Source organism: Microtus oregoni, unplaced genomic scaffold, assembly GCF_018167655.1.
Source record: "Microtus oregoni isolate MIOR12 unplaced genomic scaffold, Mior012 000002F_ref0000024, whole genome shotgun sequence".
NCBI lineage: Eukaryota > Metazoa > Chordata > Mammalia > Rodentia > Cricetidae > Microtus > Microtus oregoni.
In genome coordinates this window covers 26917187-26930390 of record NW_024543061.1, presented here as the reverse complement: position 1 = coordinate 26930390, position 13204 = coordinate 26917187, and the positions used below count along the sequence as shown (strand labels likewise).

Below are 13204 nucleotides of genomic sequence, written 5' to 3'. Positions count from 1 at the left end.
TTATTTATTAACTGGGAGAGGCATATGTGAAGGCCAGAGGATAATTTTCAGGAATTGATTCTCTTCCACTGTGTGTGTGTGTGTGTGTGTGTGTGTGTGTTTTCCAGGAATTGAACCCTGGTCATCAGTCTTGGCAGCAAGCAACTTTACACGCTGAGCCATCTCCACAGCTCTAAAACTCAGTACCACTTTAGCCTCATCCTGGTCGTGTGAAATCGTGGCCTATCAATCAGTTGCTTTAGCCTCATCCTGGTGGTGTAAAATCGTGGTCTATCAATCAGTTGCTTTAGCCTCATCCTGGCCGTGTAAAATCGTGGTCCATCAGTTGCTTTAGCCTCATCCTGGTGGTGTAAAATCGTGATCTATCAGTTGCTTTAGCCTCATCCTGGTGTGTAAAATTGTGGTGTATCAGTTGCTTTTCTGCTGCTGTGACAAACACCATGGCCGAGGTGACTTACGAGGTTTATTTGGGCTTATGGTTCCAGAGGGTTAGAGTTCACCACCATCCTGGCAGGGAAGCGTAGTAACAGGCAGGCATGACAGCTGGACTAGCAAACTGAGAGCTCACGAGTTGAACTACAACCACTAGGCAGGAATCATGTACTAGGAATTCTCAGTGGCTTTTGAAACCTCAAAGTCCACCCCTAGTGACATACTTCCTCCAACAAAGCCACAGCTCCTAACTTACCCAAACAGTGCCACCAACTGGGGACTGAGTATTCAAATATCTGAGTCCAACGGAGGTATTCTCATTCAATTTTTTTCTAGTAAACATTAAAATAAATTTTGAAATGGCAGGCGTTTCTCATGCGCTGTTTCAAATCATCCTAGAGCCCATGGAGTACACAGAGATAGTGGGCCGTTACTATTGTTCTCTCTTGGTTGGTGAATCTGTGTGTTTGATGACAACACTGGACCCTGGGTTTGTAGTTTGTTTTTGTTGAGGTTAACTGCATATTTTGAAAGCCACAATAAGTTGTAAGATGAGAACAGGAGTATCCCGAGTAGCCACCAGCCAGCCTGGTGTCACCAAACACTTCCTTTGTCAGGAGTGTCTCACACAAAGCCAGAGGACAGCCGGGAATGGGGCTGCACACACGCCATCCCAGCACTCAGGAGGCAGATCAAGGAGGGTCAAAAGCTCCAGACCAGTTCAGGCTACATAGAAAGTTCCAGGCTAACCTGGACTTAGGAATTTTTGTCTAAAAGAAATGCAAAACAAAACAAAACACAAACAAGAACATCACATAGAAAACTGCCAGGGAGATGGTCTGAGAAACCGAGCCCTGGGCCTCCCTTGAGCGCCACCTGTTTGTGCTGTCTCCCACAGCCCTGCGAAGCTGCATCACACCCACAGGGTCACAGAATGACTGAAATCCAGAACCAGTGCCGCACCGCAAGGAGCTTCTTTCTTCTTTTCTTTCTTAAAAAACTTAGAAATTTATTTTATTTTTAACTCTATGTATATCTGCATGTGGGTATGGGCAGAAGTATAGGTACCCTCAGAGACCGGAGTATCAGTTCCCTGCAGCTGGAGTTACAGGCAGCTGTGAGCAGTGACCTGGCTGCTGGTAACTGAACCCAAGTCCCCTACAAGAGCAGCAAGTGTTCCTAACTTATGAGCCAACTCTCTAGTCTTTTTTTTTTTTTTTAAGCCCTGGCTGTCCTGGAATTGTACTATGTAATCTAGGCTATCCTTGAACTCTCAGAGATCCGCCTATTTCTGCCTCCCAAATTAAAGTCACGCACCACTACACCTGGCCTACAAAGGGCTTTGTAATGCTCCCCTTGTGTGGTCAAATCATCCATCTGCCCAATCCCTGGCAGTCACCTTCATAATTTTGTCATTTGATGTTATATAAACAGAAGCATGTGTACACGACATCCGGGAACTGGCTTCTATTGATAGATTTATGTATATGGGTGTTATGTCTGTGTACCACACATACTTAGTGCCTGGAAGGCCAGAAGAAGGCATCAGGTCCTCCTGGAGTCACAAATGATTGTGATCCGCTCTGAGTGTGCTGAGAATCGAACCCAGGTCTTCTAGAAGAGCGACCAGTGCTCTTAACCTCTAGGCCATCTCTCCAGTCCTGGCTTCTTCACCCCCTGTGCACACCAAGTTTGTCTGCAGTGACCCTTCTTCCCTGCTGAGTGGCTTCTCATTGAAGGTTTTAGCAGTTTCTCTAACCAGCCCGCTGCTGAAAACATCCTCTTTCCTTTTGGAGGTCATTAACAGGAAATTTGGGGCCAGGTGTGTAGCTCGGTTGACTGTGTGCTTGCCTATCATGCATGAAGCCCTGGGCTCAATTCAGAGCACCAAACAAACTAGGCATGGTGGACTATGCCTGTAATTCCAGCAGGAAGATCAGGAGTTCAAGGTCAACCTCGGCTATGTGAAGTGCTGGGGACAGCCTAGAATCATGAGTCCCCCATCTCAAAAACAAACAGGACCCAGAGAGATGACTCAGCGGTTAGAAACAGAAGACCCGGGTTCGATTGCCGACACCCATATGGCAGCTCATAATTGTCTGTAAATCCATTTCCAAGAGATTGAATACCTTCTTCCGGCCTCCAAATCACACACCCACAAATACAAGCAGAATACTCGTATATATGAAATAAGAATTAATATTACTTTTTTAAAAAAAGGGAAAAGAAAAGCTGCTGCGCTGGGCAGTGGTGGTGCACGCCTTTAATCCCAGCACTTGGGAGGCAGAGGTAGGCGGATCTCTGTGAGTTCGAGGCCAGCCTGGACTACAAGAGCTAGTTCCAGGACAGGAACCAAAAAGCTACGGAGAAACCCTGTCTCGAAAAATCAAAAAAAAAAAAAAAGAAAAGAAAAGAAAAGCTGCTGTGTACAGGTCTTTGTGTGGACATTAGATTTCACCTCTCCAGGACGAACACTCGGGAACATAGTCATGGGGTTGTTTGCTAGCGTTTCTTTGGCCCTCACAGGCTGCTTCCAGAGTAAATCCAATGTCTGCATCCTCAGTAGCCTCTGGCTTGCTCCCCCCCCCCCCCCATTTGTAATTGCTCTGTCCTAACAGGTACACCTCACTGTGACTCTGACTTGCTTCTCCTATCTCCTATGCATGACCTGGTGCCCAATGGCGGGTCTGCAATTGACTTTCTTGTGCAGTGGTCCTGAGGGAGAGAACTCACCTTACTCACTCACTCCTGGATCTTGTAGGATGAGAAGAGGGTGTGCCCGGGTGTTGCTTGGCCTCCTGCTATTCAGGCTCAGAAACTTCAGGGTGTCTCAGGGAGCCCGGAAAGAGGTGAAGCCTACATTACCACATATAAGCACCCTCCCTCCTGCCTGTCCCTGCAGATATCCTGCTCAGACCCACGCCTTTGCAGAGTGGAAAGAAGCCTTTGGTTTCTTCCTCCACTGGTGATAGAGGAAGCTGAGCAGAGAGAACCAGCCCCTTCTCATGGTTTCCATATTCTTCTGCTATATGGAAAGTATTGGACCTAGGATGCTAAGCCACCCTAAGAGGCCCGTGGTTCCTACACACCAATAGCAAGACCTTCATCCATCAGACCCACTCGTCTCTGAGCCTGGGTGGGACCTGGGCTGGCAGGGTTCAGGCCCCTCTGAGCAGTGATGTCCTTCTCCCCCCACCCTGTACCATCCCTTCTCCACTCCCACTCACCTGCCTCCAGGGCTGAGTGCACATGAAGATGAGATCAGGACTGGAGCACCCCTGAAGGGGGTGAACATCCACTGAGACAAACAGGAGCCATAAGGGCCGGGTCATGGCAAGGCAGGCAGCACCCACAAATAGATATCCTGTCTCGTATTCTCCAAGTGAACAACGGACTTTTCCAGAAGATTCCTTTTGACAATTGCTAAAGTCTTGGCTGAAACTTGTCAGCTGTATGAAGGATGCCCCAGCGTGTTCATGGCTGGGGGTTGCTGTTTGCATGCTGAGGATTGAACCCAGGACCCTGTGCCTACTAGGCAAGTGCTCCGCTGAGCTACATCCCCCTCCCGGCTCTGCTTGCTGTTCACAGCTTGTTGAGAACGGCTTTCCTGTGTAGCCTAGGCTTGCCTTGAGCTTGCAGTCTTCCTGCTGATATCTTTCTAGCAGCAGGATTATGGGAATGTGCTACCACTCTGGGCAGAATCAGGTATTTCTGGGGTTTACTGAATTCTGACAGGGGACCTTCAGGAAGTTACTTAAAACTTGCTCCTCATCTATAAAATGGGGAAATGATAGGTTCATCTCCATGGAGACACTGGGAAAGTTCAAACTCAAGACCAACACCACACCCGGGGCGGTGGCTGAAGAAGCACCCTGACCCCTTTGTTGCTACTCTTGCTTGTTTACATGAATATGTTAGGACTAAATCCACGACCGTGTTAGCCCCACCCTCAGACCTCTGCTCTCCCTCTTCCCGACAAGGCTATCATATCTTAAAAAAAATACTTTAATTACATGTATGTGTCTGTGGGGGCATATGTGCACGCACATGTGTTTAAGTACCCATGAGGTCAAAAGAGGGTATAGGATACCCCAAAGCTGAAGCTATAGGTGTCGTGAGTCTCCAGATGTGGATGCTGGGAACAGAGCCCGGGTTCTTTGCAAAAGCAATACTTGCTTTTCACTGCTGAGCTGTAAGTATCTCTCGCCCCATCTCACCATGCTTAGGACTGCTATGTAAGCCAGTTACCTTCCCAGCACATAGCAAAAGCCGTCTCTGCGCCCCCTGGTGGAAGTGAGGGTCCTTGCAGCTGCGGCAGGTGGCACGTTTGCAGTGGCCTCCTGAGCAAGAGCTGCCTTGAGTTGCTAAATTGTTGTGGGTGTCGGTTTTGTTTTGAGACAGAGTCTCTTGTCTCCCTGGCCCTGGGGGTGTGCGTCACCATGCCCTGCTGAGCGGGTGGTAAGCTTTTCAGGCCAGTGCTCCTCCATTGTGGGGAACAGCAGCTTGTTTGACTGGTGGATCCCACGGGGTACAGTGCCGCCCTGTTCCACCGCCTGTGCCGACAGATTTCACATCAGTGGCGGGTTGCTTAGATTAAAGCGTTTCCCTTTCCAAGCACTTTGTGGTGCTCTGTTGTGATCGTGGGCTGTAGGTCTGTGGCCTTCCTTTTTTGTTTTCTTCTTCAAGACGGGGTTTCTCTGTAGCTTTGAAGCCTGTCCTGGAACTGTCTCTTGTAGACCTGACTGGCCTTGAACTCACAGAGATCTGCCTGCCTCTGCCTCCCAAGTGGGATTAAAGGCTTTTGCCACCACCTCCACCACCACCTGGCCTTTGACCTTTCTTAAATGGACCCCAAAACACTAAAGAGGCTGTGTGTGAAAACTGTCTGCCTAGAGCCTGAAGTGGCTCAGCTGTACAGGGACACAAGGAGTAGGGTGGTTCACCCATAGTCTAGCAGTATGGCACCAGCCCTTGGGGTCCTCCTGGGGTTTTCAGCCTCTATTCTGCACTCTGTCAATCAGTTAACCTCCTTATGAACCCCTGGAGGGACCAGGGCTTGTTGTCTCCAGAAAGTCTTCTGTGACAGACCACATTCAGTTCTAATCCACCTTCTCTGGACTTGAGAATGTGGCCTGTTTGTCCCAGTTATTCCTTACTCTGCAAAGAGAACAGAATCCTGGGTGAGCGGTAGTGAGTCTTTCTGCCCAGGCTATGATAGATAGCTGACCTGACATTTTTACTGTGAGACATTCACCTCTCTCCTCCTCCTCTCCCTCCTTTCTCTCTCTCTCTCTCTCTCTCTCTCTCTCTCTCTCTCCTCTCTCCTCTCTCCTCTCTCCTCTCTCTCTCTTCTATCTTTTAATCTCTCTCCCTTCTCCCTCCTTCTCATCCCTCCCATCCATCCATCTTTATCTTCATACCCATGACATACATATGACTCCCTGCATAGGGTTTCTGAGGAAGCTTGGCTCAGAGAGGCTCAGCAAGTTTTCTGAGATCAAGTATCCAGGCAGGGACCTGAGGATTCCTGACAGGATCTTATTAGGCCATGAGTTCAAGGTCAGCCTGGCCTACACAGTGAAGAAGAAGGAGGAAGTGGAGGGAAAAAAAACAAAACCACAGATGATCTAACACAGCTTGTGGATTAACCTGGCTCTCTTCGTGGTCCTTGCAGATGCCAAGGGGACTATCCGAGAAATTGTCCTGCCCAAGGGCCTGGACCTTGACCGCCCCAAGCGGACCCGCACCTCCTTCACAGCGGAGCAGCTGTATCGCCTGGAGATGGAGTTCCAGCGCTGTCAGTACGTGGTGGGCCGAGAGCGCACGGAGCTGGCCCGCCAGCTGAACCTCTCTGAGACCCAGGTGAGCGTCAGGCCAGGTTTCCACCGTCCATCGGGTCCTGTATCTGGGGAACGTCTTGGTGTATGAGGCCAAAAGTTGACATAGAGGGGTGTGGCTTAGAAGGAACACACGTGAGGGAAAAATTAGAGCTACAGGTAAGACAGGGCCGATAGTGTCAACCAGAGGCTGTGAGTGAGGACACAGGCCTGTAATCCCAGAGTCAGGAGGTGGAGGCAGCAGTATAAAGAGTTGGAAGCCAGCCTGGGTTGCATCATGAGACCCTATGTCAAAGCAAACAAAATTTAAAAGATAAAGAAGAAAGGGAGGAAGGAAAGAGGAAGAGAGGAAGGAAGACAAGAAATGGAAGCAGGTTCAGCAGGTAGGAGCATGTGCTGGACAACCATAAGGACCTGAGTTTGAATCCCCAGAAGACACAACGAAAACCTGAGTGTGAGCTCCTGCAACCCAATGCCCCACATGGAAATGGGAGACAGAGAAGGGGAATCTCCTCACCCTTCTCGCCACAGGCATTTGCAGTACAATGGAAAAGCAAAGAAACCCTGTCTCAAACATGGTGGGTGGCAAGGATTGACACCCTAGGATGTCCTCTGGGCTCCACAGGCCATGGCACACATGTTCATATTCATACACATGAATGTTCACAACACTCACATACACACAGGAAAGGAGAGGAGGGGAGACAGAGTCGAGTTTCAGCAGAAGGGATTATTCATGTGTAAGGAAAATGGGAAAGGCCATAGAGATAAGGGACATTCACAGTACAGGGAACGGGTGCTTTAGGAGATGGCTGTTCTGTATGCCACTGTTCTATGGCTGTGGAGAGACACCATGACCAAGGCAACCCCTATGAGGAAAGCATTGAACTGGGGGCTGGCTTACAATTTCAGAGGTTTAGTCCATCATCATCATGGCGCTGGGGCAGTAGCTGAGAGCTACATTCTGCTCTGCCAGCTGAGAGAGAGCGACACTGGGCCTGGCTTAGATTTTCAAAGCTCTGAGTCCACCCCTGGTAACACACTTCCTCCAACAAGGCCATACCTATTCCAACAAGGCCACACCTCGAAATCCTTCTAAGCCTTTCCAGTAGTGCATTCCGATGTAGAAGGCTATGGGGTTATTCTCACTCAGACCACCCTGGGGGATACTGGCAGGTAAGAGGTGTGGTGATCACTTGACTTCCAGGAAGCAAAGACTCCAGGAAGTACCAGGCATAATGACACGAGCCTGCAGTCCCAGGTTCTTAGGAGGCTGAGGTAGGAGGATCATGGCCCCTGAGCAGTCCAGGGAGAACCCAAATAAAACAACAAAGGATTCTGGGAAGTGATGGTCTGTGACAGACTAGGCTGGGAACCTCTTTCTTCCTCCCAGCTCTTTCTCACCCTCTGTCATCTTCCCTTCATCTAAAGTTCCTCTTGCAGCTCCTCATAGAAGAACTGGCATCCTAACAGCAGCACGCTGGCTGGGGGTGTGGCTCAGTTGCTAGAGTGCTTGTCTAGCATGCAGGAAGCTCTGGGCTGGATCCCCAGGACTGCATAAACTGGGCATGGTGGTAATTACACCTGTAATCCCAGCACTCTTGAGGTGGGGGCAAAAGGGTCAGAAGTTCAAAGTCATTCTTGGCTACATACTGAGTTTGAGGGCAGTCTGGGCTGCAGGAAACCTTGTCTCAAATCATATAAACAAACAAGTCCAGAGCTGGGAATGCGAACAGATGAGGCTTAACTGGAAGGAGAGGCGAGAGCCTGACTCAGCGGTCCTCTCCCTCAACGGGACAAGGGCAGGCTAAGGACAAGCTGCCCAACCCCAGTGCCCACAGAGTCACCAAGTAGCTTAGTAAGTGCTACTCTGGCTCTTTAGTCCCCTTACATTGCCCTGCCCTAGGCGTCCAATCAGCAGACTCAAGGAACCTCCTAGCATAGGAAAGAACCCAAGCCACCTTCCACACTCAGGCATCCAGATTCTGTATGAGCCCACAGTCCCGGGAAGTGGCCTTTGAAGATGAATGTCTACTGCATACCTATCATCCCTGCCCTCAGGAGGCTGAGGCAGGAGGACGCAGAGTTTAAAGCCAGCCTGGATTTCATAGGGACACCTTGTCTGATTTCTAAATTATTAATGGCATTTTCATTTTTAAATGAGCAAGCCATAGAATCGAGCACTAACCTCAGGCCAAGGAGATAATTTCCCGGGGGGGGGGAGGGGAGACCATCTCTCAGCCCTGGAAACCACGCCCCCTTCTGTTGTGGGACTCTGTGGCCCAGCACAACAAAGGACATGAAGCCACCAAGCATTCCTTGAGATCCAAGCTGGCAGCCTGCAGAGGGCCTGTGCAGAGCACTGAGGAGCCAGCAGGGGCCGTTGGTGCCAGGAAACACCCCACAGGATACTGCCTGGCCCTTCAGGAGTCAGCCAGCAAAGGGGCAGAGCAGACCCTGAAGAATCAGTACAACAAGAGGAACCAAAAACTTGAAGGGGCAGGGGTGGTTCAGAGGGGTCTGAACCTGTCTCAAATTTACTGAGACTCCTGAACCAGCCTCTAGAAGTCCTGGGATTGATGGTGAAAAACACAGAGGCACGGTCATGAAGGGGCTCTACCTGCAGCACATTGGAATCTCCCATAGGGCTTTCTAGAAATCCTGATACCAGGTCTGGAGACTGGAGAGATGGCTATTCTTCCAGAGGACCTGGGTTCAATTCCCAGCACCCACATGGCAACTCACAACTGTCTGTAACTCCAGTTCCAGGGGATCTGACACCTTCACACCAATGCACAGAAAATAAACTTAAAAGAAAAGAAAAAATAAATCCGGATGCCTCCATCCTGACCCAATTCTGATAGGAAGAATTTGGAATGAACCTGGGCACTAGGATTTACAGTGTACACAGGAAATTTGTGTGCAGCCAGTCTCTTGACCAACTCACATGACAATAGATGAAATGCCAGGCCAGCCTCCCCTTGACCTTCTCTCCACATCTAGGGCTGCCTGCTGGGAGTCTCCCTTCCGATGCCTCCCTCTCCTTCTGCCAACAGAGGGTGTATGTTGGCAGTCCCCCAATTTTGTTATTCTGCACCGACCATACCCCTTGGCATTGTCACGCCTTCTGCCCAGAATGGGTTTGTACCTTTCCCTGCCCTGGCGCCGAAGACAATGACATCGCGCCTCTCTCACTTCCTTCTCTGGGAGCCACACACATGGCTGGACCTCTGAGGTCCTGAGAAAGTTGGAGAAGGTGAGAAAATCTCCCCACCCTTTCCATTTAGGGCCTCTGGGCCACCATTCCTTCGCCACATACTGTCCCTGCTCACGGATGAGAAGCACACACTCAGTTTACAGAGTATTTGTCCAGCATGCACAGAGCCCTGGGCTACATTCCTGGCGAGGTATACCACTGGATGTGGTGGAATTGGCCTACAATTGGCACTGTCATCCCAGCAGGAGGTTCAGAAGTTCAAGGTCATCCTCAACTGTGTAGCAAGTTCAAGGCCAGTCTGGGATCAGGAGACCCTGTCTAAAATCAAATAAGTAGGTGGCAGTTGCTTGATTCACTTGGATCTCAGTTTAGAGGTCTGGGCCTAAGGCAGTATTGGGAATTACCTACACATAAGTGATGTCTAAGACAAGACACCTGAGTAAAAGCAAGTGTGTTGGTCATGCAGGGGAAATCTGACCCTTCAATGGCCCCCCAAACTCCACCTTCTGTCTGCCAATCTGCTCCCGTAGGCCAGAACAGCAATGTCTACACTTTGAGATTTGAGGTCTCCAATCCGGTCCTCAGTACAGGTGTTGTGAGGTGACACTAACAGTCTGCTCTTCTTTCTTCCCCTGTTCTCCCCTCATTGTGCCCTTTTACCCCACCATCACCTCTAAACTCTCTCCCATTTTCTCTTGGCTCTGTCTCCTGTCCTTCCCTTTCCCCTTCTGAAATCCCTGTGTGCCTTCTGCCCCAAGGTGAAAGTCTGGTTCCAGAATCGCCGGACCAAGCAGAAGAAGGACCAGAGCAGAGACCTGGAGAAGCGAGCATCCTCTTCCTCCTCCGAGGCCTTTGCCACCTCCAGCGTTCTGCGGCTGCTGGAACAGGGCCGGCTGCTCTCCGTGCCCAGGGCCCCTAGCCTCCTGGCACTGACCCCTGGCCTCCCAGGCCTTCCTGCCAGCCACAGGGGCACCTCCTTGGGTGATCCCAGGAACTCCTCTCCAAGCCTCAACCCAATGCCCTTGGCGTCAGCATCGTCCCCTCTGCCGGCCATCTGCTTTTCCGCAGCTCCGCTCCTGGACTCGCCAGCCAGCTACAAACTGGGGTCCTCAGCATTTGAACCCTATATCAGGCTAGAGCAACAGAAAGTAGGCAGTTCTGGCCAAAGTGACAAGAAAGCCGACACTTAAAGATTCCCATCCCCGGGTGACATCAAGTCCCCAGCACAGCACTGCCCCAGCCTCCTGGCCCCTGTGAACTGTACTGAGCAGGCCTGGAAGAGGAGAGATGGGCATAGCATGCGCCTCTGCACCTGCCCTCTGCCCTCAGCTCAGAGACTGAACCAAATGACTTTGGTCCCAATGTACTCTCTGATGTGTGAGTGTCATGGGTGTGTGTGTGCGTGCTTGTGTGTGTGTCTCACTGAAATAAAGAAGGGAACTGGTCCCAGAAGCACCAACTCACTCCCTTTTGTCCTTGTCCTCAATGTGTAGCAAACCAGGAGCCTCAAATCAGGGCTGGTGTCCACAGACACCATTAACACAGCTTCCATCTGGGCTCCACAGCCCTACAATATCTGTGCTTCCTCCGGTTAAGTGTTCTCCTATGTAAGCTTTTCTTTCAAACTTCAAACTACTTGTTGGGGTGAGCAGTCCTTCAACGGGGTGAATAGGGCAAGCTGAGAGGATTTCTGAGGGCATCAAAAGTACCCGGAGCAAGACTGGCCTGCAGGGAGCCCCTGTGCATGAAGCACGCAGAAAAATCCCACCTTGCTCATATTGCTTTCATTTAGCTTTTATTTGTAACAATTACAGATTCTCAGAAAGTCGTTCACTGCACCACTGGCTTTTCTAGTCCCTGTGGCGAAGCGTGTAGCAGAAGCAAGGGGAGGGAGGAGAGGGCTGGTTCCGAGCATGGCTGGAGGAGCCGTCCATCTTGGCGGGAAGGCAGAGCCACAGAAGTGGGGCAGCTGGTCACACTGCACCCTCAGTCAGGAAGCTGGGATGAGTGCTCATGCTTCGTTCTCATCCTCTCTTGTCTTCAGTCTGGTCAGCGTTTCTTAGTGTCCCATGTTCTCTGTAATGGCCCTGACCTCTCCAACAGCCCAGTGCTTCCATCCCTGCTCTGACTGTCATGCTAAACGCTTCTCTTTGGCGGACTGTACACGTTCCGTGTCTTTGCCCGGCACGCACGCTGCTCTCTCACACTGCCTAAGATCGGGGAGCAGGAACCATGCCGCAGCCTGAACGCTGTCCTGAGGTTCTCATTACTTCTCTGTTGCTGTGATGAGAAACCACAACTAAGGAATTTATAGAGAAGCTTATTTGGGGCTCACAGTCATGACTGCCATGGCGGGTGCTGCAGCAGCAGTTGAAAGCCCACACACAGACCCACACACAGGAAGAAGCAGAGGGCAAGCCCTGGGAATGGTGGGAGTCTTTAGAAACCTCAGAGGCCAACCCCAGTGACACACCTACTACCAGGCCACACCTCCTAACCCCCAAACAGTTCTACCAAGTAAAGACCTAGTATTCAAACATGTAAGGTTACAGCAGACAATCTCCTTCAAACCCCCACACCTGCTGTGAGGGTCCCTCTGCTGAACAGATCAGGCCAGTACCTGTAAAGTCAGTCTCACCCAAATTCTCAGGATGCAGGCACAATAAATTCAGCTTCTTTTCTAGAACATATGAATCACTTCTAGCCCATTTTGTCATTAAGCCCTTGTTCTCCTCTGAAACATCACGCTCTGGGCTTCGACTGTCCATACCTCTCAGCATCCCAGGCTTCCACCAGAATGGCCAGTTTCCTTCTTCTTACACCATGCTAGGGCTTCTCCAGGCTGCAGCTGAAAAACTCTTCCCATTCCTCTCACAAGCCAGTCTCAGAGGCCGACGACCCACATGGCCAGGTTGTAGTAACAACTCCACTCCTGGTGCCAATTTTCTATATGCATTACTTTTTCATGGTTATGACATTGGTTATCCTGCCAAAGGATGAGTTTGTTTTGGTTCACGATTTGAGATTACACTGTGGTGGGAAAGGCATGGTGGCGGCAGGAGTTGGGAGAACTCTGCGTATCTCCTAGATGATTCCAAGTCCTGTCGAGCTGGAAGCCAAAGTTAACCATCACAGCTACCCGCAATGGCAGCCTTTTCATATCTAGCGTATGTCACAGAGCAAACTAACACTGGGACCACAGACGAAAGCGAAGCATCAACCAGGACCTGCTCCTCTGGAGCCGCACCTAGCTCCCACCAGAAGAGTTCTTTGTCAGAATGGTAGAATGGCGTGTGAGAGAGGAGCAGAGGCCTGACATGGACCAGTGCTGGCGGGGTTAGCGAGCATGGCCGACCGCTTAGACTGATCTAGGGAATATGGTGGCTTCCTGCAGGAGGTGGCCTGGAACTGACCAGGAGATGAACTTTAAAGGCGATGAAGGTGATGGAGTTGGAGAGAGAGGGGATCCCAGTATGGCTCAGGACAAAGGGTGCAGGTTATGGGGACAGTGAGAAGACAATCTGCCAAGACTAGGGCATGAGGAGACCAAGGAGTCAAATGGTGAGGGACAAGGACTTTGTTGAAAGAAGGCAAAGCTGAAGCCACACTCACTGTGGGAGCTGTGCCAAGGGACATCTGGGCACAGAAGGTAGAAAGAATGCTTGCCCCTTGCTCTGTCCTTCATTGCTTTTGGTACCCAGGGGGCGGCCACTACAGG

General features: G+C 50.6%; 1 protein-coding gene across 1 annotated transcript in view; it reads left to right on the top strand.

The window, feature by feature from the left end:
- Window positions 1–10676, top strand: part of Vax2 (ventral anterior homeobox 2) — a 28372-nt gene extending 17696 nt beyond the window's left edge. The window contains exons 2-3 of the mRNA XM_041679342.1: window positions 6107–6294; window positions 10245–10676. Coding sequence (XP_041535276.1) covers window positions 6107–6294; window positions 10245–10676 — 620 coding nt within the window. The remainder of the gene's footprint in view (window positions 1–6106; window positions 6295–10244) is intronic.
- The last annotated feature ends 2528 nt before the right edge of the window (window positions 10677–13204 follow it).